Raw genomic sequence first — 25,997 nt, 5'->3', positions numbered from 1 at the left:
AGCTACACGTAAAATACAAGCATGGGGGGAAAAAAAACAGAGTGCTTCTTTAAAAACAATATCATTGGCATCCATGTATACAGCAAACAGGACATTAAAAAAAAATGTCTCATGACAGTCATATTTCGGCCTGAATTGCCAAAGCAAATCTAAAAAATCCAGGAATAAGATTTAAAAACATTTTAAAACCAGTTAAGTCTGTGGAAATGGTAACAGTGTCGTAAGTAATTTAATATACTTTAAATTCCAGTGTACAACATTGATATGTCAGCAATTAACTACCAATTAAAATCTTCACTAAGGCCCCATGCACACGGTCCGTAATTACCGGCAGGGCCGGCCGTGTACAGCTGTCCGTATTTGCGGGCCGTGCTCCCATTATAAAGTATGGTAGCACAGTCTGTAAAATAAAAAAAATAAGACATTCCCTATTTTTTTACGGGTTTCTACAGCATGGACACCTTCCCGTAAATATACGTGAAGGTGTCCGTCGGCCATAGCAATGAATGTGTCCGTTATTACGGACGATTTTTATGGTCGTGTGCATCGGGCCTAACTATTAACAAAATACCAACTGTGATTTCTCAAGTGAAAAAAGTAAAGTTGCTTGGTGTACATAAAACTCCTAAGTCATTAAACAAGCCACTCTTCTCTTTCTTTCATATATTTTTCCGACCACTTTCGAGTGAGCTCCAGGTAAATGTTAGGTTTATAAGGCAAGTAGTCCTCATACTTCATCTGAGCATTCTTCTTAGGCACAGCAGCTTCAATCTGAGTTCCTTCATGCCATTCATTGAACGATGTGATGGAAATAATGCTAGGACGCACCAGCAATGCTGCATTTAGCGCAGTCTCATAATACTTCCCATTAATTCTATTTCTGGTATTTTTAAAGTTCCAAGGACGAATGCTAGTGTCTATGTATCCTGGCCCAACACTTGGAACGAATATCAAATTGTTGGAATCACAAAAATGTTTCAAACTCTGCCAGTGTTGATGTGAGGAACCATATGTAAAACCATTTGTGGCAAAGTAAGTGTAGATACCATCAAAGCCACCTCTTTGAATATCAAACTTATGTTTTTCCTCTACAAGCAAGGCCACAAAAATGCCGTCGTACTTGGTATTTCGAATGCTGTGGGATCCAGAAGCAGTTAAGAGGTTAGCCCATGAATTAGATGGTGTTATATAGGAATCATAAATGTAAAACATTGGTAGACTTCTACCAGTTCTGGTCTTGAATCTGTAAAGAGCAGGATGGTCCCCATATCTAGAAAATATTACATAAACAAATCAATATCAGAAAGCAATTTTAAAATAATCAAAAAATACAGAAACGGTCTTTCAACTAACACTGAAAATGCAGAATTTACCTCACTACTTAGTCCCTGGGTTATTTGTAGTTTTAGTCTAAGGTCAGATATTCTGCTACTGATGACATCACCATCTTTCTTACGAAAATAAAAAGATATTACCTTTCCTCATAACACTACTTCTAGGGAATAAACATTGTCTTTCCTTTGGTTAACCTCGATTCCCAGATTTATAAACTATAATTTGAATTATTCCTTTACAAGTGTGAGAAACAATAGTGTAAATCAAATTACACCAACCGTCGATGGAGAAAGCAGAGGGGATGCTGTGATCATGAGAACACTAATACAGCCTTCACTCTCCATTAACTGAAAACAGGGACCAACTCTATTCGATTAACAATGCTGCAGACAGCAGCTTATATTAAGGCCTCCCTCACATCACGTTTTTTTGCCTTCCGTCGGAGGTATACGTCGGGAGGACTCTCAACATATGCCTCCAACGGAAGGCTGCAAGATATCTCACCATATAGGAGACAGTAAAATACGCCGCCCGAACCTGTCGCCTGAAGCGCTGTGCCCAGGGAATATCCTGACGTCACTGTCCATATATGAACAGTGCTGTCAGGAGCTACAATGCCAGAGTTCCCAGCCAGATCAAGACAAGCGAATAGATGTAGACATCTGCTTGAAATTTCTGTAATGATGCAAATAATAACATAACTGTCCATGTGTATACATGGTGTTCATAGCTTATACAATTAAGTGGCATTGTTGGTATTAGTGGCATTGTTGGTATTTGCTAATTTCATGGTCACCCCCTGACACTGCTACAATGTGTCTGTGATTTGATCACACAGTGCATACGGAAAGTCTTCAGACCCTTTCACATTTTGTTATGTTGGGGCCTTGTGCGAAAACAAAAAGATCAAGTTTTTCCCCATCATTCTGCCCTCAATAACCCATAATTAAAATGTGAAAAACAAAATTTTAGAAAGGTTTCCTAATTTATTAAAAACGAAAAACTCAAATTTTGAACGGACATAAGTATTCAGACCCTTTGCTATAACTCTTGAAATTTAGCTCTGGGGGTCTCCCATTTCTCTAGATCTTTGAAATGTTTCTACACCTTGACTGGAGTCCACCTGTGGTGAATTCATCCAATTGGACATGATTTGGAAAGACACAACCCTGTGTATATAAGATCTCACAGCTGACCATGCATATCAGAGCAATAACCAAGCGATGAGGAGGAAAGAACTGCCAGTAGAGCTCAGAGACAGGATTGTGTGGAGGCACAGGTCTGGAGAAGGGTACAAAAAAATTACTGCTGCACTGAAAGTTCCCAAGAGTCCAGAGTCCAGTGTAAAAAATAAAGTTACGAATAAAGTTATCCCTTGATGGGATTTAAAAAAAAAAAAAAAGTAACAAAAAACAAATAAATAAATAAATAAAAAAAGTCCCAAAAAGAGTCTTTATTTTCCATTAAATACATTTTATTGCCCCTACACTAAATAAAAAACCTACGCATATTAGGTATCTACACGACCGTAATAACCTGAAGAATTAATCTAATGGGTTATTTAGCGTGAAACGTGAACGGGATAAAATAAACAAAAAAAAACTATTCCGAGAATCGCTTTTTCCTATATTCACGGCGTAAAAAAAAAATTTTTTTACCCCCAAACTGGGGGAAAAAAAATACTATTTCTCTCGCATAAAACAAGGCCTCATATAGCCACGTCAATGAAAAAATAAAAAAAGTTATGGCTGCTGAAACGCAGAGAGGCAAAAACAGAAAAATTGAGCTGGTCATTAACCCCTTAAGGACGCAGCCTTGTTTTGGCCTTAAGGCTCAGAGCCCATTTTTCAAATCTGACATATTTCACTTTATGTGGTAATAACGTCGGAATGCTTAAACCTATCCAAGCGATTCTGAGATTGTTTTCTCGTGACACATTGGGCTTTATGTTAGTGGTAAAATTTGGACGATATATTCAGTGTTTATTGTTGAAAAATTGCAAATTTTAGGGAAAATTTATAAACAATAGCATTTTTCAGAATTTAAATGCATCTGCTTGTAAAACAGACGGTTATACCACCCAAAATAGTTACTAGTTCACATTTCCCATATGTCTACTTTAGATTGGCATCGTTTTTTGAACATTATTTTATTTTTCTTGGAGGTTACAAGGCTTAGAACATAAACAGTAATTTATTTTTTTTTTTAAGAAAATTTCAAAAGCCTTTTTTTTAAAGGTACCTCTTCAGTTCTGAAGTGGCTTTGTGGGACCTATGTATTAGAAACCCTGATAAAACACCCCATTTTAAAAACTAGACCCCTCAAAGTATTCAAAACAGCATTTAGAAAGTTTTTTAACCCTTCAGGCATTTCACAGGAATTAAAGCAAAGTGGAGGTGAAATTTGCAATTTTCATTTTTCTTGCTGAATTTCAATTTTATTCAATCTTTTTTGTGTAACACGGAAGGTTTTACCAGAGAAACACTACTAAATATGTATTGTCCAGATTCTGCAGTTTTTAGAAATGTCCCACATGTGGCTCTAGTGTGCTCGTGGACTAAAACACAAGCCCTAGAAGCAAAGAAGCACCTAGTGCATTTTGAGGCCCCTTTTTTATTAGAATATATTTTAGGCAGCGTGCCAGGTTTGAAGAGGTGTTGAGGTGCCAAAACAGTAGGAATCCCCCAATAGTGACCCAATTTTGGAAACTACACCCCTCAAGGAATTAATTTATGTCTGTTATCATTTTGACCACACAGTTTTTTCACAGCACCTATTTTAATTGGGCTGTGAAATTAAAAAAATGAAATTTTTTCCAATAAGATGTAATTTATGATCAAAACTTCCTATTTTCACAGGGAACAAAATACCCCATTTTGTTGCCCAATGTGTCCTTAGTGCGGCAATACCCCATTTGTGGTGATAAACTGCCATTTGGGCCCATGGGAGGGCTCAGAAGCAAAGGAGTGCTATGTGTTTGTTTGAGTCCAGATTTTGCTGGATTGGTTTTCGGGTGCCATGTCGCATTTGCAGAGCCCCAGAGGTATCAAAGCAATGGAAACCCACCAGAAGTGACCCCATTTTGGAAACTACACCCCTCAAGGAATTCATTTATGGGTGTAGTGACCATTTTGACCCCAGTTTTTTCACAGAACTTATTTGAATTGGGCTGGGAATTAAAACAAAATTATTTTTTTCCAATAATATGTAGTTTTGGCTGAAAATTTCTAATTTTCACAAGAAATAAAATACCCCATTCTGTTGCCCAATTTGTCCTGAGTGCGGCAGTACCCCATTTGTGGTGATAAACTGCCGTTTGGGCCCATGGGAGGGCTCAGAAGGAAAGGACCACCATTTGGCCTACTGGGGATTTTTTGGTGCAAAGTCATGTATGCAGTAGCCCCTGAGGTACCATTACAGTTGAAACCCCCAAGAAGTGACCCCGTTTTAAACACTACACCCTTGAGGCATTTATCTAGAGGTGTAGTGAGCATTTTGACCGGAGACATACACCCCATAAACTGTAATCTGGGTTCTCACGGGTACGTCAATACCCCACATGTGGCTGTAATCAGCTGCCTAGGCACGCAGCAGGGCTAAGAGGGGAAAGACGAGGGGGGATAAGCTGTGCGGAGTGCATCAGGGTAAGTAAAACTGGGGTAGATTAAAAATCATGTATGATAAATTTTGAAGAACTCTTTCATACGGAGCCTTAGTTTTTCGGGACATGTGTCACATTGATATATTGTGTCCTTCCTTATCCCCCTCTTATAGCAGACTTTGTACTTCTTTTGACTTTTTTCTTTCTTGCCAGTTTGGGGAACTTCTCCTGGAAAGTGTTGCCCTGGTACGATGCGTGTGGCCTCGCCTTCAGAAGTACTGGGTGCCCCCCCCTCCCCTTCTTGGTCCATAAAAATTAGTTTCTTGATAACCACCTCTTGAAATTCCAGGAAAGTTCCCGTCTGGCCTGTACATCGATGTAGCACGTACGCGTTGTACAATGCCATTGTATGATGTGCACGGCCAGCTTCTTATACCACACCGCATAGCACTGTAGGGCTTCAGGGCTTGATCTGACAAGTCCACCCCTCTCATGTACCTATAGTAGTCCAGGATGCAGTCTGGTTTGGGGGTCTCTGTACTGGTACCTCGTACAGGTACATGGGTACTGGTGTGACATCTCTCTTGTCCTTGTACTTTAAACACAATATGTTGCTGCTAGATTGTGCCCTGCTCTCACCCCTTCTGAGCGTTTGCCCTGCAGAGTCTTAGGGAGGCCTCTCCGATTTCTTCTAGCAGTGCCGCATGCCGCAGGACTTCTGGAAGCGAGGCAGTTGAAGAGTGGGATGCTGGTATAAAAATTATCCAGGTAGAGGTGGTAACCCTGGTCCAGCAGTGGGTGCACCAAATCCCACACAATTTTTGCATTATCTCCCAGTAAGGGGGGGGGGGCATTCTGGGGGCTGAATACTGGTGTCCTTCCCTTCATATATCCTAAATCTGTAGGTATACCCTGATGCACTCTCGCACAGCTTATACATCTTTACGCCATAGCTTGCCCTCCTACCCGGCAGATACTGGCGGAATTGAACCCTCCCTTTAAAATGTACCAGGGACTCATCAATAGAAATACACTTCTCGGGGGTGTATGCTTGGGAAAACCGGGCACTGGAACGGTCTAATAGGGGTCTCCATTTATACAAACGGTCAAAACTGGGGTCATCGCGGGGTGGGCACGGCTCATTATCAGTATAATGTAAGAAGCGAAGTATTGCCTCATTTATTTATTTTTTTAGGTTCCAGTTCAGTTCTGAAGTTGCTTTGAGGGGTCCATATATTAGAAACCCCTATCAAACACCCCATTTTAGAAACTAGACCCCTCAAAGTATTCACAACAGCATTTAGAAAGTTTATGAACCCTTTAGGTGTTTCACAGGAATTTTGACCAAAGTAGAGGTGAAATCTACTTTTTTTTTTGTCAGAAAATCCTTTTTATACCACTTTTTTTTATAACACAAAAGGTTTTATCAGAGAAACACAACTCAATATTTATTGCCCAGATTCTGCAGTTTTGAGAAATATCCCACATGTGGCCCTCGGGCGGTAATGGACTGAAGCACCGGCCTCCAAAGCAAAGGAGCGCCTAGTGGATTTTGAGCCCTCCTTTTTATTAGGCACCATGTCCGGTTTGAAGAGGTCTTGTGGTGCCAAAACAGTGGAAACCCCCCAAAAGTGACCCCATTTTGGAAACTAGACCCCTTGAGGAATCCATTGTAGTTTCCTTGGGGTGCATGCGGCTTTTTGATCAGTTTTTATTCTATTTTTAAGTGGCGCGGTGACTAAAAAACAGCAATTCTACTATTGTTTTTTTATTCTATTATTTTTACAGCGTTCACCGTGCGCTATAAATGACATTCACTTTATTCTGCGGGGCGATACGATTATGGCGATACCAGATGTTTATAGTTTTTTTTATGTCTTATGGCGTTTGCACAATAAAATACGTTTTGTAAAAAAATCATTCACTTTTTGTGTTATCATATTCTAAGAGCCATAACGTTTTTATTTTTCCATCAATAAAGCCGTGCGAGGACTTATTTTTTGCGTAACGAACTGTAGTGTCCATCAATACCATTTTTAGGTACATGCGACTTTTTGATCTCTTTTTATTCCATTTTTTGCGAAGTGAAGTGACCAAAGAATTGTGATTCTGGGACGGTTTATTATTATTTTACGGCGTTCACCGCGCGGGATAAATAATAAAATAATTTTGTAGTTCAGGCCGTTACGGACGCGCCGATACCAATTATGTATAGTTTATTTGTTTGCTTATATATTTTTATTAATAATAAAGGACTGATAAGGGAAAAGGGGGGATTTTTACTTTTAAATCTTTTATTTTCTTATTTTTACACATCTTTTTTTAACTTTTTTAAATCTTTTTTACTTTGTCCCACTAGGGGACATGAGGGCAGGAGGCCCTGATCGCTATTCTAATACACTGCACTACATGCGTAGTCCAGTGTATTAGAACTGTCAGCTACTCACTGACAGCAAGCATAGTGGCTCCTGACTTCATCAGGACCCACTAGGCTTCCGTCTATAGCATAGCCGGACGCCATTGTTTGGTGTCCGGTTGCCATAGTCACCATCGCCGGCCGCTGTCGTGTAGCAGGCCGGTGATGGCAGCTTAACCCCTAAAAAGCTGTGATCGCTATTGAACACGGCTTTTCAGGGGTTAATCAGCGGGGACACAGCGATTGGTCCCCGCTGCAGGAGCTGTGACAGCTGCTGAACGAGACAGCAGCTGTCACAGCTCCTGTATGTGTCGGGAGGACGGCCGAAACGGCCATTACTCCCGAGACGTACTATTCCGTCATGGAGCGCGAACAGGGCGCTTACCATGACGTAATAGTACGTCAATGAGCGTTAAGGGGTTAAGGTCTTTTCAGGCCCGGCCATTAAGGGGTTAAGCTCCTTGCTTAAACAATTCATCCACATCAGTGCTCATCTTCTCTCTGTTCTCACACCTCACTGCCTTTCAATGAAGACCTCTAACCACAGTTATCATTATCACAACACTCATTTAAATACTTTAGCTCCAACAATCCTTTGCTGAAACTTTCTAAGCTTACACTTGGGATTAAAATATATTTCTTTTAAACGTGTTTTACATATCTCACTGGAGTCCCCTAGTTTGGACACTGAGCATTATATCCAAGTACATTTTAATGAAATTGAATGCATAGTATAGGCCGGCAAGGAGTCGGTTACTAACTTGCAGTATTGATCTCAGGCAGGGAAATTATATAAGCAGACATAACGGGCAGGTTTCGGTAACTGACTCTAGCTAGCTGCCTGTTTTAGGCCTGCTCCCCGCATGAAAGAAACCTGCGTGGTTGTGGTATGGAAACACGAGTGGGTATTGGTATGGGTCTTAAAAGAAGGAAATCCAGCCAACAGATCATTGATACGTATACAGATCACTGATACATATACAGATCACACCAGTGGAGTCCCTAATCTTGGACCACTGCCAATTTCCACCCCAAAAGGGCTATATAGATATCCTGAACACCTAAGTGTCCAGAGTACACCCACGTTCTCACGTATTGAGTGGTCAAAACAATAATGGAAAATTCATCATGCCCAGGAATCCTCTGGTGCTCATTCCATGATGTATACAAAATCTGACAGCATCCAACCAAGTGTCCATATAATATTTATTCTTCCTTCAAGTGAAAGCTACGTTTGGACCCAGGCAGTAGCTTTTACTTCATCGAAGAATAAATATCATATTATACAGACACTCAGTTGGATGCGGTCACATTTTCTATACTTCCTACATAATGACCATGGCCTGTTTTGGATTTCAGGACGCAGCCCCATTTTTTTTTAAATCTAACGTGCCACTTTATTTGGTCAAATTTTGATTGTCAGGTTTACTCGATTTATAAAAAAATAAAAATAAAAATGTAGGCAACATTTTTTGGATTTAATAAAAAAAAATAAAAAAAATGTTATAAGGCTTATAAGTTTCATAGCAGGTTATTACATTTTCAACTAAATTTGCAAAACTTATTTTTTTAGGCATCACTTAAGTTCTGAAGTTGCCTGTATATTAAAACCAAAAACATAAATCCCCCATTTTAAAAACGGAACCCCTCAACGTATACAAAACAGCATTTAGGAAGTTTGTTAACCCTCTGTTTCACAGAAATTAACCCCTTCCCGACATTTGACGTATCCATACACCAAAGTCGGGTAGGGGAAGTATGGAATGGGCTCACGGAGTGAACCCGCTCCATACTATGCGGGTGTCGGCTGTTTGTTACAGCTGACACTTCAGAGGAACGAGCGGCATCGAGCTTAAGCGTGATCCCGCTCGTTTAACTCGTTAAATGATGCGGTCAATAGCGACCGCAGCATTTAAATCGTTCAAGAGAGGGGGCGACCCCCTCTAACAGCTCATCGCGCCCCCCGAAACGCAATCGCGGGGAGGCGATGGCTGCCTGGGGGCCTAATGAAGGCCCCCAGGTCAGCCATCTTTGTGCTCCTATTAAGCCCTGCCTCCGGCAAGGCTTAATAGTTGCCGGTCAGAATCACGATATACTGCAATACAATGCAATCGCTGGTTGAAGTTCCCTAGGGGGACTAATAAAAAAAAAAGTAAAAAGGAGTTAAAAAAATAATTGTGTGTAAAAAAATGTATTTAAAAGTTCAAAAAACCCCCCTTTTCCCATTGGAGCATAATAAAAAAATAAAATAAACAAACATAATTGGTATCGCCGCGTCCGTAAATGTCTGAACTATTACAATATACCATTATTTAACCTGCACGGTGTACGGCGTAAAAAAAAAAATTGTAAACGCCAGAATCTTTATTTTTTGGTCACCTAATCTCCTACAAAAAATTCAATAAGTGATCAAACACCAAAATGATATTAAAAACTGCAGCGTATCCTGCAAAAAATAAGCCCTCATACCACTTAATCGACGGAAAAATAAAAAAATTATGGCTCTCGGAATTTGGCGACACAAAATAAATGTTATGTCGTTTTAGCAAAAAAGAACCATCACCCAAAAATGTAGTATGCAATTTCTCCAGAGTATGGCAATACCCCATATGTGGTTGTAAACTGCTATTTGGACACACAGCAGGGCTCAGACGAAAAGGAGCGCAATTTGGCTTTTGGAGCGCATATTTTGCTGGAAAGGTTGCATTTGCAAAGCCCCTGAGGTGCCAGTACAGTGGAAACCCCCCAGAAGTGACCCCATTCAGGAAACTACACCTCTCAAAGAAGTCATCTAGTGGTATGGTGAGCATTTTGACCCCACAGATGTGTCGCAGATTTTACTAGAATTGGGATTTGAAAAGAACATTAAAAAAAAATTTTCCCCAATAATATGTACTTTCAGCTCAAAATTTTATTTTTCACTAGGAATACAGGAGAAAGGGCACCCCAAAATGTAGTACGGAATTTCTCCTGAGTAAGATAATACCCCATGTGTGGCCACATGGCAGGGCTCAAAAAGGTAAGAAGTGAAATTTGTTTTTTTTGGGCGCAGATTTCGGGTACCAGTATAGTGGAAACCCTTGAGAAGTGACCCCATTTTGTAAAACGACAGCCCTAAAAATTCATATAGATGTGTAGTGAAAATTGACCCCACAGGTGTTTTCCAGAAATTAGTAAATGTTTCCAGATATGCTATTTCAGTGCCAAATACGTTTTGCCCAGCTTGTGCCGACACACACACACACACACACACACACACACACACACACACACACACACAGAGTGTCCTGCACTTTTTTCGCAGCCTTTTTTTTTACGCGTAAAAAAACGCAGCGAAAAACGCTCCGTCCGTCTGCTTCCGATTTTTCGCCCGAAAAACAGGCCGTGTGAACATACCCTGCCTAGTACGGAAGCCTTACAGGACCCGCCTGTAGGTGGGGCCTAAAAGGCTTCCGTCACCGATGGCAAGATGGCGCTGACTCAGGAGCGGAGCCAGCATCATCAGCGGTGGATGTCAGCTGTATGTCACAGCTGACATCTTCCTGTAACGGCAGGGACCATCTCTTGAAACTGAACGAATGTTCCAGTCTGGCCTGCAAATCAGGATAGAAGATAAGTGTTACACAATGCCATCTGGACGATGTGGACGGCCAGCTTTTTATATCATGGGACAGGTCCATGTCATGAATCAGGGTATTTAACAAAATATTCTCGCTCCAGTATTGCCTAATCTTTGGCTTCTTCACTAGCCCCATATACAGCACAAGGTCCCAAAAAATCATAATCTGCACTGTATCTACGAGGTCCACCTGTGAGTTCTAGCAAATTATGATGTGGGGTCTAAGAGCGAAAAACTGCTGGGAGCATAAATTAGTCTGGCCCATCGTTTTACATCATAGCATTCAGACAGTCAGAATTTGATGTATTTTTGCATTGATGGACCTATGTGAGGGCTTCTTTTTTTTGCGGGACAAGCTGCAGTTTGTATTGGTACAATTTGGGGGTACATGCAATGTTTGATGACTTTTTATGTCATCTTTTGGGAGACGAGACCAAAAAACAAAATTCTGACACGGATTATTTACTTTTACGGCATTCACTCTGCATAAACAGGTTAACTTTATTCTGCGGGTCAATATGATGACAATACCAACTTTATAGATTTTTGTTCATTTTGTACTACTTTTAACCCCTTCCCGACATCCGCCGTCTATATTTGGCGCTGTCGGGAAGGGTTCCCGCAAACCCCAGTACCAATAAGTCATGGTGATAGCGCAGGCTCAGAAGTGGAGCCAGCACCATCACCGCCAGGTGTCAGCTGTAAATTACAGCTGACATCGTCCTGTAACGGTCAGGACCGGAGCTATTCTCTGATCCGGCCGATTAACCACTCAGATGCTGCGCTCAATAGAAAGCGCAGCATCTGAGGGGTTTTTACCCGACCGGCACCCTAGCGACGCAATCGCAGGGTCGCTATGGCAACCGGAGGCCAAATAATGGCTGTTGTGTCTGCCTTGTACAGAAGCCGATGAGGACCCGCCGGAACGGATCCTCATCGGCTTGCTGTCAGTGAATAACTAACTAGAGGGACAAATAAAATAAAAAAAAAGTAAAAAAATAAGCCAAACTACCTTTTTCCCCATAATAAGTCTTTTATTATTGGAAAAAACGTTAAAAAATAAAAACTATACGTAATTGGTATCGCCGCGTCCGCTATGACCCAATCTATAAATTTATTAAAATATTATGTAATTTATCCCGCACGGTGACCACCGAAAAAAATAAATGAATTAAAAACAATGCCAGAATCCCCGTTTTTAGGTCACATCTCCTCCCCAAAAATTTTAAAAAAAGTGATTAAAAAAAAAGGCACATTTACTCCAAAATAGTACCGATAAAAACGACAACCCGTCCCGCTGAAAAAAAATTCACTGACAGCTTCGTCAACGCAAGAATAAAAAAAGTTATGTGTCTTAGAATATGGCGACACAGAAAACAAAATGATTTTTAAAAAATACATGAGAAAAGTCCTATAAATTTGGTATTGCCGTCATCTTATCAACCCGCAGAATAAACTTAACATGTAATTTATCACGCACGGTGAAACCCCGAAAAAATCTATTTCAGAATTAATTGTTTTTAGTAATTTCCTCTTTAAAAAAAACTAAATAAAAAAAGTGATCAAAAAGTCATGTGTGTCCCAAAATGGTGCCAATAAAATTCACAGCTTGTCTCGCAAAAAACAAGCCCACACACTGCTCCATCAACCGAAAAATAAAAAAAAGTTAAGGCTGTGTTCACACAGTTTTTTGCCGGCAGAAAATCAGCCTCAAAAATCAGTTTGGAATTTGGAGGCAGATTTTGCTCTGCCTGCACGCCGATTTCGCAGCTTTTTCACCCGTGGCCATTGAGCGCCGCGGACAAAAAACACTGCGAAATACGCTTTCCCTGCCTCCCATTGATGTCAATGTTAGGTCAGAGACGTAAACGTTCGAAGATAGGGAATGTTGCTTCTTTTTCACGCGAGACTGTTTTTCCACTCGCAGGAAAAAACGCCTCCGCCTCCCATTGAAATCGATGGGAGGCATTTTCGGCCGTTTTTTGGTGCGTTTTCCGGCGAGGTTTCCGCGTCAAAAAAATCTGTGAACTCATCCTAAGGCCAGAGGGGAACATTCCTTCCGTTTTAGGGCCATAGTGTTTTGGAACTAGGAAGGGAAGGGACATACAGATGCAGCCATCTTTAACTTGATTCTGATAACTTGCTGCAGCGTGATATCACACAACAAAAGCCATTGAAAAAGTCAAGATAAGAGACCTAGCCATTGTTTATTTAATGCGTTAAAAGCCAAGGTAAAGACATCTACATCTGTATGACTTCTGCTGGAATCGAGAGTACCCGTATTATACCAGGGCAAAACTTTCCCAGCAAAATTTCCCAAACTACAAACAAGAAAAAGTCCCCAAAAGATGCAGTGTGTTAAAAAAGGGGGATGAGAAAAAAAAAACAGTTTATCAGTGCAACTCTGGCATGTGAATAACGGATTGCTTCACAGAGTAACAAATATCTATGGATAATTGTATTATTTACCCCATTATTATACCCTCATATTATACTCATGTACTTCACACAGATTACACATGCCCCCACATTATAAACTGAAATACCAGCAATACCTCAAACAGAACTACTACCAAGCAAAATCCATGCTCAAAATGGAGGTCCTTCCGTCTTATCCCTACAGTGTGCCCAAACAGCAGTTTACGTCCACAAGTAAACTATTACCATACTCGGGAGAACCCGCTTAAAGAGGCTCTGTCACCAGATTTTGCAACCCCTATCTGCTATTGCAGCAGATCGGCGCTGCAATGTAGATTACAGTAACGTTTTTATTTTAAAAAAAACGAGCATTTTTGGCCAAGTTATGACCATTTTTGTATTTATGCAAATGAGGCTTGCAAAAGTCCAAGTGGGCGTGTTTAAAAGTAAAAGTCCAAGTGGGCGTGTATTATGTGCGTACATCGGGGCGTTTTTACTACTTTTACTAGCTGGGCGTTCTGATGAGAAGTATCATCCACTTCTCTTCAGAACGCCCAGCTTCTGGCAGTGCAGACACAGCATGTTCTCGAGAGATCACGCTGTGACGTCACTCACAGGTCCTGCATCGTGTCGGACGAGCGAGGACACATCGGCACCAGAGGCTACAGTTGATTCTGCAGCAGCATCGGCGTTTGCAGGTAAGTCGATGTAGCTACTTACCTGCAAACGCTGATGCTGCTGCAGAATCAACTGTAGCCTCTGGTGCCGATGTGGACGACACGATGCAGGACCTGTGAGTGACGACACAGCGTGATCTCTCGAGAACACGGCTGTGTCTGCACTGCCAGAAGCTAGGCGTTCTGAAGAGAAGTGGATGATACTTCTCGTCAGAACGCCCAGCTAGTAAAAGTAGTAAAAACACCCCGATGTACGCACATAATACACACCCACTTGGACTTTTGCAAGCCTCATTTGCATAAATACAAAAATGGTCATAACTTAGCCAAAAATGCTTGTTTTTTAAAAATAAAAACGTTACTGTAATCTACATTGCAGCGCCGATCTGCTGCAATAGCAGATAGGGGTTGCAAAATCTGGTGACAGAGCCTCTTTAACAATTTATGGGGCAAGATTCTCCAGTGGCACAAGCTGGGCACAAGATATTGTGCGGTGACTAGGCAGATCAGTGGAAAAATTGCAATTTTCACTTTGCCTCATCCACTGCGTATTAATTTCTGAAAAACACCTGTGTGGTCTAAATGCTCACTACACCCCTTGATAAATGCCTTAAGGGGTCTAGTTTCTAAAATGGAGTCACTTTTTTTTTTTTCAGTACATCAGGGTTTTTGCAAATGCGACATGGCGTCCGTAAACCATTCCAAAAGTCAAATACCACTCCTTTTCTTCTGTACCCTCCCATATATGTAAACAGCCATTTATAACCACATATGGGGTGTTACCATACTTGGGAGAAATTGCTTTACAAATGTTGGGGTGCTTTTTCTTCTTTATGCCTTGTGAAAATGAAAAATGTTGAACAATATCTTATTGGGGAAAAATATTTTTTTCATTTTCACTGGTTAATTCTAATTAATTCAGCAGAAAACCTTTGGGGTCAAAATCCTCATACCCCTAGATGATTCCTCAAGGGGTGTAAATTCCCAAATGGAGTTGCTTTTGGGGTGTTTCCACTGTACTAGTACTTCAGGGGCTCAGCAAATGTGACATGGTGCCCAGAAACCATTCCAAAATCCAAATGGTACTCCTTCCTTTCTGAATCCTACCATGTGTCCAAACAGCCGCTTAGGACCACATATGGGGTATTGTTTTACTCAGGAGAAATTGCTTTACAAATGCTGTGATGCTTTTTCTCCTTTAGTCCTTGTGGAAACAAAAAAAAGATTAGCTAAACCTACATTTTCTTTGAAAAAAAATGGAGATTTTAATTTACACGGCTTATTTCCAATAATTGCTGCAAAAAAAACCTGTGGGGTCAAAATGCTCACTATACCTCTAGACAAATTCCTTGAGTTGTGTAGTTTCCTAAATGGGGTCACTTTTTGGGAATTTCAATTGTTTTGGCACCTAAAATATATTCTAATATATTCTAATAAAAAGGCCTCAAAATCCACTAGGTGCTCCTTTGCTTCCAAGGCCTGTGCTTCGGTCTATTAGCACACTAGGGCCACATGTGGGACATTTCCTAAATCTGCAGAATCTAGGCAATAAATATTGAGTTACGTTTCTCTGGTAAAACCTTCTGTGTTACAAAAAATGGATTAAAAATAAAATTTGTCAAAAAATTACTTGAATTGCTTTAATTCCTGTGAAACGTCTAAAGAGTTAAGAAACTTTCTAAATGCTATTTCGAATACTTTGAGGGGTGCAGATTTTAAAATGGGGTGACTTATTGGGGGTTTCTAATATAATAGGCCCTCAAAGCCACTTCACAACTGAACTGGTCCCTGTAAAAAACAGGCTTTTGACATTTTCTTGGAAATGTGAGAAATTGCTGCTAAAGTTCTAAGCCTTGAAACGTCCTAAAAAATTAAAAAAAAAAGATATTCAAAAAACGATGCCGATCTAAAGTAGACATATGGAAGATGTTAATTAGCAACTATTTTGTGTGGTATAACTGCCTGTCTTGCAAGCAAATACATTTACATTTTGAAAAATGCTACTTTGTGAAATTTTTCGCTACATTTTGGTGTTTTTCGCAATTAAATAATGAATGTATCAACCAAATTTTGTCAGTAACAAAGTCCAATGTCATGATAACATCTCAGAATCGCTAGTATAGGTAAAACCTTTCCCAAGTTATTACCACAAAGTGAAAAATTGCAGATTTTAAAAATGAGGCTGTCATGAATAAAACCCCCTTTTTTCTATAAACAAACATTCTGGTGTCTCCATATTCTGAGAGTCATAACGGTTTTATTTTTCCTTTGACAAAGTCGTGTAATGGCTTGTTTGTGGGACGAGCTTAGTTTTTACTGGTGCCATTTTGGGGTACATGTGACTTTTTGATCATATTTTGGTAAATTTTTGGGAGGAAAGGTGACCATAAATAAGCAATTCTGCCATTGTTTTTTATGTGGTTTACCATGCAGGATAAAGAATATGATATTTCTATATTTAGGTCGTTATGGAGGTAGCAATACCAAATGTGTATTTTTCTTAAATTTTTCTCCATTTATGAAAGACTTGTAAGGGATAAAAGCGAATTTTTTTTATTTACGTGAAACATTTTTTTATTTTTGTAAAACTTTTTTTTGTACTATTTTTTTTTTTTTTTTTTCCTTAGTCCCACCAGGGGGTTTAAAGGTCTTTACTTCTGATCATTGATATAATACATTTACACGGGCCTAATAGTCCTGATAGACTTCCGTACAGGGCAAATCAGGAGGCTATTGTTAGGCTTCCTGGTTGCCGCGGTCGCTATTGATGGAATCAGCAACAAATAAATTCACTTGCCTCGTGTGGTAATTTTTTGCAGATTTTCAGAGAAAGACATCCGCACTGAAAATCTGTGACAAATCTACCACATCTGAACGTGGTCTTATTGTCATGTTGGTAGGAGTTTAAATCTAAGGTCAGAAATTCAATCACAAAAGTCTGCAAGATGAAAGTTTCCCAAACAATTGCGCACACAGTGTCACATCTCATAAAAACCGTGCAGACAGTTTTTCAAAGTCGATCTGGAGTAAGTAATGGCACAAATTTAAGTAGTGTTGGAATGTCATTTTTTTTGCATGTTCTCCACCAGGCTGACAGCTTTCAGAATTATTAGGATACGTTTATATAATATTTATTGAAAGGGGCTAAAATGGCTGCAAGAGAGACAAAAAATAAACAAAGCAAAATGTATAAAGTGTAAAAAAAAGCTAAAGCCAAATAGGAACTTACTTGTCAATAATATACATTACATCATTATGCAAACTGCGGTCATCTCGATTTGTGTAGGGCTCAACGTGAAAAGTAACCTAAAAAACAAATCTATTAAAACACAAGCAATCAAGAATGTAAAAGAGATTAAAATTGGCAACCAGAGCGGTTTATCTTTAAGAGGCCAGTCTAGTCTAAAGATACATATAGCGAAAAATATTAGCTGTACCATTTTAAAAAATAAGACGCATACTTCGGCTTAAAGGGGTTTGCCAGGGAAAAATTATTTTAAAAAAAGTGTCCCCCGGCATTGGTTTGCCTTCCCTAATACCCCCTATTAACCTTCTAACCAGTTTTTGTTTGATCTCAATCATCACTGCAGCGTTCTGTTTGTTTACATCCCTTGCATCTGTTCCTGACTGTTTCCTGTCTTGTAATCCGTCATACCTATGATCCCTTGCTGTATCTGAGGAGACAGCTTACACCCCCACCCTCCTCTTCCTCCACAGCATCTCAGCTATTTGCATACTGCCACGCCCCTCTATGGTAACAGGGTTCTTCCCTGCTCTAATTACAGGCACCCAGCTCCCTGCAGTCACACACAACCACTAATAATCACACAGGGGAGCATGGGGGTTATATACAGGGATTATGATGCGGGGGGGGGTTACATACAGGGATGATGGGGGGTTCTATACAGGGATGATGGGGGGTTCTATACAGGGTTGATGGGGTAATACACAGGGTTGATGGGGTAATACACAGGGTTGATGGGGTAATACACAGGGTTGATGGGGTAATACACAGGGTTGATGGGGTAATACACAGGGTTGATGGGGTAATACACAGGGATGATCTAAGTCCATCATCCCTGTATACAACCTGTATATAACTCCCATCATTCCCGTGTATTACCCCATCATTCCTGTATATAACCCCCAATATCCCTGTGTATTACCACAATCATCCCAGTATATAACCCACATCATCGCTGTATATAGCCCCCAACATCCTATACAGGGATGATGGGGGTAACACACACAATATCAAGATTGGGCAGCACCTTTTTAGATAATGTCAGCGCCCTCTGCATATACTGAAACCACCCACCCGTAGATAACGCCACAGTGCCCTCAGCTGATACTGCCACACAACCCCTGTAGATAATGCTACAGACACCCCTTGTGTACGTACGTACGTACACACACACACACACACACACACGAGATGGAGTCCCTGTAGAGCTCTGCTCTGGGAAATCCGGCTCTGGGGAAGCCCCTGACATCACTGTCCACTATACTAGCGTTCTGCTCTGAACAGTGATGTCAGGCAGAGTCCCGGAGCAGAGCCTTTACTAGCACTCTGCCCGTGACTCTGGCTCTGGGGAAGCCCCTGACATCACTGCCCTCCTATATAGTCGCCCACACCCCTCCTCTTTCTGAGTTCCCTCACTGCCGGGCCACAGCGTCTTTCCTCGTACACACACCCTCCTCTTCTCTCATCGTACACGCTGCGGCCAGGCAGTGCGGGAACTCCGAGATAGGAGAAGGGGGTGTGTACTTTGAGAGACGACGCTCCGTGACTTTGCTCAGCCAGCACTTCCAGCTGAAACGAGGCACGGCGCGTCAACTACAGGCAGTGGGACCAGAGGCGGAGCTCTAAAGAGCTCCTGAAACATCCGCCCAGCCCACTGCCTGTAAACGTAGTTTATGACGTGCTTCTTTTCAGCTGGAAGAGTAAAGACACGGCACATCACAGGAAATAAAAAGTTTACTTTGGATGTGGTCACATGACCGCTAATTAGAAGTAGCCGTTCCAAAAATAAAAATACATTATATTAGAAAGTTAATTCTACATGTCACCTTAGATTAAAATAGAAATAAAAAGTATCCCTGGCCAACCCCTTTAAAGATTAAACCGAGAAAGAATACCTACTATTTAAAAGGTCATATAATCAATATATACTCATTTGCATATGGGAAGCCATATAAGATATATAAACTGAGAAATCTTCCCTTAGATGCTATAATAAGACCATATCCATCATTGCAAAGAAAAAATACAAAATCTTTATTAAAGACAAAAGAACAGTTGTACATACCGTTTCAAAAAACGCATGTACAGAAAGTACACAAAAGCACAGTGTATGTCATAGGGCAGGGCAAAGATGGGGATAGCGCAGGTAAATTTTTACAAACATGACATTAAGTATTAAACCACTATGTGCAAGACAATAATTCTGATGATAGGACCATAGTTACACCGTAGCAAAGTCAACATAATTATCAAAAAGAACTTTGAAGTCAGGTGCGAAATGCGCGTTGTGGTGTTGGACAGTGTATTGGCAGTCAATATGGCTTATGGTGGGTGAAGTCTTATGTGAAATACGGTCCTAGGTTCTTTTTGTTAATTATCTATGTTGACTTTGCTATGGTGTAACTATGGTCCTATCATCGGAATAATTGTCTTGCACATAATAATATATAATAGGTCATGTTATTTGTAAAAATTGACCTGCACTATCACCATCTTTGCCCTGCCTTATGACATACACTTTCCTTTTTGTACATGTGTTTTTATGGGTGTGTTCTTTTTAAAACGTATGTACAACTGTTCTTGTGTCTTTAATAAAGATTTTGTATTTTTTCTATACAATGATGGATATGGTCTTATTATAGCCTCTAAGGGAAGTTTTCTCGGTTTATAAACCCCTTTAAGGAACTGTCATTTACAGGTCATTTCCATACATGACAAAATATCCTTATACTGCAGGAAATAATGGCTGAACACCATTAGTATTAATAGTAACAATAAGGAAAAATAAAAGAATTGTTTTAACACGACAAATTTGTATCCATGTCCAGTTAAAATCCTGACCTCACTTTCCTCCAGAAACTTAGGCCCCTTACAGCCTATAACACCAGCTATAAGACCAAAACGGTTACACGCAAGAGCGTATTTAGTCATCGTACCGTTGTCTCATCAACCAGAACGTCCCTTCTGACGCTGCACATTTTGGCAGGAGATGCAGTCACAGCAAGTCAGGTCTCCTATGCTATCTAGCAGCATATGATAGAGGGGGAGATGCTAAGCTGCAGGATATATATATTTTTCTCGGATTTAATTCAGCATTAGCAAAAAAAAAAAAAACTGTTTCAAAGGGGCCAGGACTCATATGGAAAGCCTATAGGGCCTTATTTATTAAAACTGAGTAATACTGGCCTTGGCCTTCACCCAAAGCACAGCTTTCATTTTTCCCAGCGCAATGTAAGAAATGAGAGCAGCACTGTGATTGGTTGTAATGGGCAACGAGGCCAGTTTTAGTCTTAGACCGTTTTGATAAATGAGGCTCTATGAATCCTGCTTTCCCCACTTATATACGGACACCTTTTCTTGTATGAGTTTGTATGCAGGAAAGACTGTCGGCTGGAGTGTAGGCTGGGAAATTCAGGGCTCACAGATTCTCTCTCGAAGTCCTAGCATTTAAAGTTAAAATCCAGACAAATTTTCATAATTCGTAAAACGGAGCCCTTAGAGTCATAAAATACCAGGATGAATCATTATTTCCCTCTGGTTTCCCAAATGCAAGTTTCCAAGGTTCTCTGCACGCTAAGTCCTTAACACCACAGGAAATCACATATACTGCGATGTAGTAAAAGTTGCCAAAATGGCGCTTCTCTCTGACATCACCCAGTTCTATGCAGCTATTAGCACCATACAGATCCTAGATGACTATATATCCTTAAAGGGTAACTAAATTTTCAAACTTCTGACATGTCATAGTGACATGCCGGAAGTTTTGATCAGTGGGGGTTCGAGCACTGGGACCCCCACCGATTGCTAGAACGAAGTGGCAAAAGCACTCAGGTGAGCTCGGAGCCACTTGGTTTCTGATCGGCTTTTCTCGGAAAGCCCATGCAACGGTGTACGAACTCAATAGAAAGTCTATGGGCCTGTGCACCGCTACATCGGCTTTCCGAAAAAAAGCCGATTAGAAACTAAGCGGCTCAGCGCTCACTGGAGCACTTCTGCCACTTTGTTTTAGCAATCGGTTGGGGTCTCAGTGCTCAGACCCCCACCGATCAAAACTTCTGACATGTTGCTATGACATGTAAGAAGTTTGTTGAAGGGTTAGTTACACCCTTTAAGATCAGAATCTCCTCCTCTATCCCTAGCTCGGATAGAGTAGGATAGTAGACCTGATAGAGCTACTTTAACCTAAACACAAATGTCAGGGGAACCTAGATAAATATTTGCATATTAGGGCATTTTCAGAAGCCCTGCATGCCAAATTTGTGAGCTGCAACATGGAGCGAGCAGATGTAGAGCATCCTATTCAGGAGTCATTGTGGTCAACATGGAGTAGTTTGCCCCTTTATGTGGCAACTTGGAGCTCATGATCACATATATACATTTTTGAGAAACCATTCACAAGTCAGCAGCAAAATTGTCAACTCCTCAACAAAAATTGGGAACTCAGAGAAGTGTTCTATAGGTCCCGTTCAGATTTAGTAGTAGGGGCACTTATTTGTTCATCTGTTTATATAAAACCCACTAAAAACAGAGAAAACATACAAACTCCAAATGCTGAAGCCCATAAAAATGGTCTGTCTTCATAGTTGCCAACTCCTTATGAAGCAACATCAGGAGATATCCTTTATGGATATAGCTTCATGGATAGGGTTTCCATAGCTGCCTACAAGCCTGAGAGCTCTATGAGCAATACCAGTCATCTGGGATGACATAAAACACACTGCCATTGGACTCTGGAGCACTAGAAATGTGAATCATGCATTATAAATTTGTCAGTCCATGGAGGCGAGGAAGGAAAGAACCTGAGGCTGGCATCCATTATTTGGGAGCTGCAGCATACAAGAACTTTGTATTCCCAACTTTTTGGTAACCATTTGGTGTGCAAGGACTTGACGGATGACAGCAAAGAGTCCCAAGTTAAAAAACCTTTTTCCCCAGTAATGATAACAGGACCTCTTCCCCTAGTAGTCGCAGCAGTGCCTCCACTTTTTCTCCACTTACCTTTAGGCTATATTTATGAGCCATGTCTAAAATATTTGGTACTAAATCCTCAGCTGGGATACCGCTGTCATCACTCATGTGTGGTGGATACCACGATAGGGATATCACTCCTGTAGAGAATGCAAAAAAAGTCTTACATTTTCTGATGCCTTAAGTAAACATGAATCATTTTACGTTGTGGTGTCCAGATTTAAACTTCTTTATATTCACTTGAAAATAGATGGATTTAACGTTAATTATAGTGACATATTTAACATAATTTAAATACATTTACTTGTATATTTCTGATGTGAAATGAAGGGGTTTCTCTTTTTAAAACACATCTTTTTTAAAACGTAAATTTACACTAATATTAGCTAATCTCAGTCATTCCCATTCACTTACTATTACCTGGCAGTACTTGTCGACAGTGGTGAATATCCAAAAGCAGTCAAACTAAATCTGAAATAGGGAGAGCTGTGGACAGGGACAAATCTTGTATTTCATCCTAGTATTCTTCTCACAGATCATCCCTCATGGGCCATTGAACTCTTTTAATTTTAGCAATGCATCACAATTGCAGTTACAGTGGCACTTTATAAACTTCACACTGTTGTAATGGAAGTTCTTACACTGTTAAATTGCCCTGAAAATTTCTCATACTGTTCCAATGATAGAAAAAGCCAGTAACTGCAGACTGCAATGCAGAAGGATAATGCATGGCTTGAAATGAGTTTAATGTCATCCATTCAATTGCACACCCTTTTTGTTGCAATGTGGAATGAGTTTTATGGGAATTCATATTATAGTTCTTTACTATTCATTTAGATTTTACAGAAATAAAAACTAGTGTAATAAGAAACCTGAACATGTTGCCTATACCAAACAATCAGATCATGTATTCATTGTAGCCTGTACTCGAAGAACGACAGCTGTGCTTTGAGTGTTTAACGAGGCTCTGTCACCACATTATAAGTGGCCTATATTGTACATGATGTGATTGGCGCTATAATGTAGATTACAGAAGTGTTTTTTTTATTTAGAAAAACAATGATTTTTTACGCAGTTATGACCTATATTAGCTTTATGCTAATGAGTTTCTCAATGGACAACTGGGCGTGTTTTACTTTTAGGCCAAGTGGGTGTTGTACAGAGGAGTGTATGACGCTGACCAATCAGTGACCAATCAGCGTCATACACTTCTCTCCATTCATTTACACAGCACATAGCGATATAGCTAGATCGCTATGTGCAGCCACATACACAAACATTACTGCAGTGTCCTGACCATGAATATACATTACCTCCAGCCAGGACGTGATGTGTATTCAGAATCCTGACCACTTCTATGCACGTCTGTGTTTTACAGCACAGCGAGATCTCGCTGTAAATGATAGTTTACAGCGTAATCTCGCGAGACTACACCTGCTATGCTGTAAATCACAGAGATGCTACAGAAGTGGTCAGGAGAATGAATACACATCATATCCTGGCTGGAGGTAATGTATATTCATTGTCATGACACTAGTAGCGTTATAGTGTGTTTATGTGACTGCACATAGCGATATAGCTATATCGCTAGTGCAGTGTAAATGAATGGAGAGAAGTGCATGACGCCGATTGGTCACGGATTGGTCAGCGTCATACACTCCTCTGTACAACGCCCACTTGGCCAAAAAGTAAAAACACGCCCAGTTGTCCATTAAGAAACTCATTAGAGTTGAGAAACTCTGTAAAAAAGAATCATTTTTCTAAATAAAAACCACTGCTGTAATCTACATTACAGCGCCGATCACATTATGTACAATATAGGCCACTTATGTGGTGACAGCCTCTTTAACCCCCTTCCCGCAAATGGGCGTTACTATACGTCCTTTTTAGTGGTGCGTTCCCTAAAATGGGCGGACAGTAACGCCCTAATGAGGCGGGCACAGGAGCTGTGCTCGCTTCATCTTCAGCGGGTGTAATATACAGCTGACATCCCACTGCAACGGTGGCTATCAATTATCCCCGTTTAACCCCTCTGTGTTTATCACCTAAATGCGGCTGTTGCTATTGACAGCGGCAATAGCGACAGCAGCATTTAAGTGATTGACACAGGTGGCGGGAGCTCACTCTGTAACCCGTTGCCCCCCCCCCCCCCCGGGGTACCGATTGTTGCTATGGCAGTCAGGAAGCCAAGCAACGGCTCCCTTGTCCGCCATGTACAGAATGCCTATTGGGTCCTGCCAAAGGCAGGACCGAATAGACTGTTGACAAAATGACAGTTACAAAGCACTGCACTACATAAGTGCATGTACCCCAAAATGATAAAAAAAAAACTACAGCACGTCCCATGAAAATAAAGCACTCATACTGTAATGACGGGGTAGGGAGACAGACAGGTGAGCCCTAATCTAGGCGACAGCGTACAACTGGGCGACGGTCCCTACGCTCAATATGTGCACGACAGACAAACAGACAAGGGTACACAGAAGCTAAGGGAAATGGGGCAGTTGCCCACGGCAACACCGTGAGCAACAAGAGTAGTGAACGAGCCGAGTCAAACCAGGAGTGTACGAGGTACCAAACGCAGAGCAGGAGAGTAGTCAGTAAAGCCAGGGTCAATAAGAAGCAGAGGACAATAGTACAAGCAGCAGCAGCAGAGCCAGGAAACAGGCAGAATCACAGGCAAAGGAGGAGCAGGAAATGAAGGTATAAATAGACAGAGGGCGGGAGATAGAACCGTCTGGCCAGGCTGTGATAGGCTCTCCCACTCCTCAGCCTCCCAGCCTGAGTGGTAGCAGATCGAGTCACTATCAGACTTAGGAGCAGGTGCAGACTGATTAACCACGGGCGTCGACACAGAAGCTGTGTCTGGCAGATCTTTTACACATACAGCTAGTCAACGGAAAAATAAAAAGTTATGACTCTCGGAACGCAATAATGCAAAACGACAGCCCAGACTAATTTATATGTGCAGCAGTTCTTCACCTAAAACCCCACGTCATCATTTGCTAGCCGCCACTGATAGACCCTATTTTGAAGTCTGCGCGACATATGGGGCTAGTGTAGAAGTCAAAGATTAGGCAATGCTGGAGTGTGAATATTTTGTACGATGCCACGAACGCCCTTTAGAAGTGCGACTACTAAAGCAAAAAACTCAAAGCAGACGTCACTATCCATGGATAATTAATTGTATTATTCATTTACCCCATTATTACATCATCCTATTATGACCGGATGTACTCCGCCCAGCTTACATATACCCCCACATTATCAGCTGAAATACCAGTAAAACACCAAACAAAAACTACTACCAAGCAAAATCTGCTCGACAGAAGCCAAAATGGCACTTCTGGGCCTGACATCGTGCCCAAACAGCAGTTTATGACCCCATATGGGGTATTACTGTACTCTGGCGAACCCGCTTAATTTATGGGATGTGTGTCTCCAGTGGTACATGCTGAGCACAACATATTGGGCACTGAAATAGCATATCTGTGGGAAAAATGGCAATTTTCAATCTGCAACATCTATTGTGTACTAATTTCTGCAAAACCTGTGGGGTCAAAATGCTCACTATACCTCATGATAAATTCCTTAAAAAGGAGTGTGGTTTCCCAAATGGGGCCACTTTGAGGGTTTTCACTGTACTGGTACCGAAGCGCAATGCAACATGAAAAAAAAAAAAAAAACTATTTTGTAAAATCTCCACTCCAAAAACGAAA

General features: G+C 40.9%; 1 protein-coding gene across 4 annotated transcripts in view; it reads right to left on the bottom strand.

Moving 5' to 3' along the window:
- Positions 1–210: 210 nt before the first annotated feature.
- Positions 211–25,997, bottom strand: part of MANEA (mannosidase endo-alpha) — a 37,187-nt gene continuing 11,400 nt past the window's right edge. For all 4 annotated transcript variants that reach the window (XM_075862177.1, XM_075862176.1, XM_075862175.1 and 1 more), the window contains 3 exons: positions 22,309–22,418; positions 17,296–17,372; positions 211–1,270 (listed from right to left, as the gene is read on the bottom strand). In XM_075862177.1, coding sequence (XP_075718292.1) covers positions 634–1,270; positions 17,296–17,372; positions 22,309–22,418 — 824 coding nt within the window. In that variant the 3' untranslated portion in view covers positions 211–633. The remainder of the gene's footprint in view (positions 1,271–17,295; positions 17,373–22,308; positions 22,419–25,997) is intronic.

The sequence above is a fragment of the Rhinoderma darwinii genome, chromosome 4 (genome assembly GCF_050947455.1).
Source record: "Rhinoderma darwinii isolate aRhiDar2 chromosome 4, aRhiDar2.hap1, whole genome shotgun sequence".
Lineage (NCBI taxonomy): Eukaryota > Metazoa > Chordata > Amphibia > Anura > Rhinodermatidae > Rhinoderma > Rhinoderma darwinii.
The sequence above is the reverse complement of the archived record's forward strand: the minus strand, read 5'-3'. Positions and strand labels throughout refer to the sequence as shown.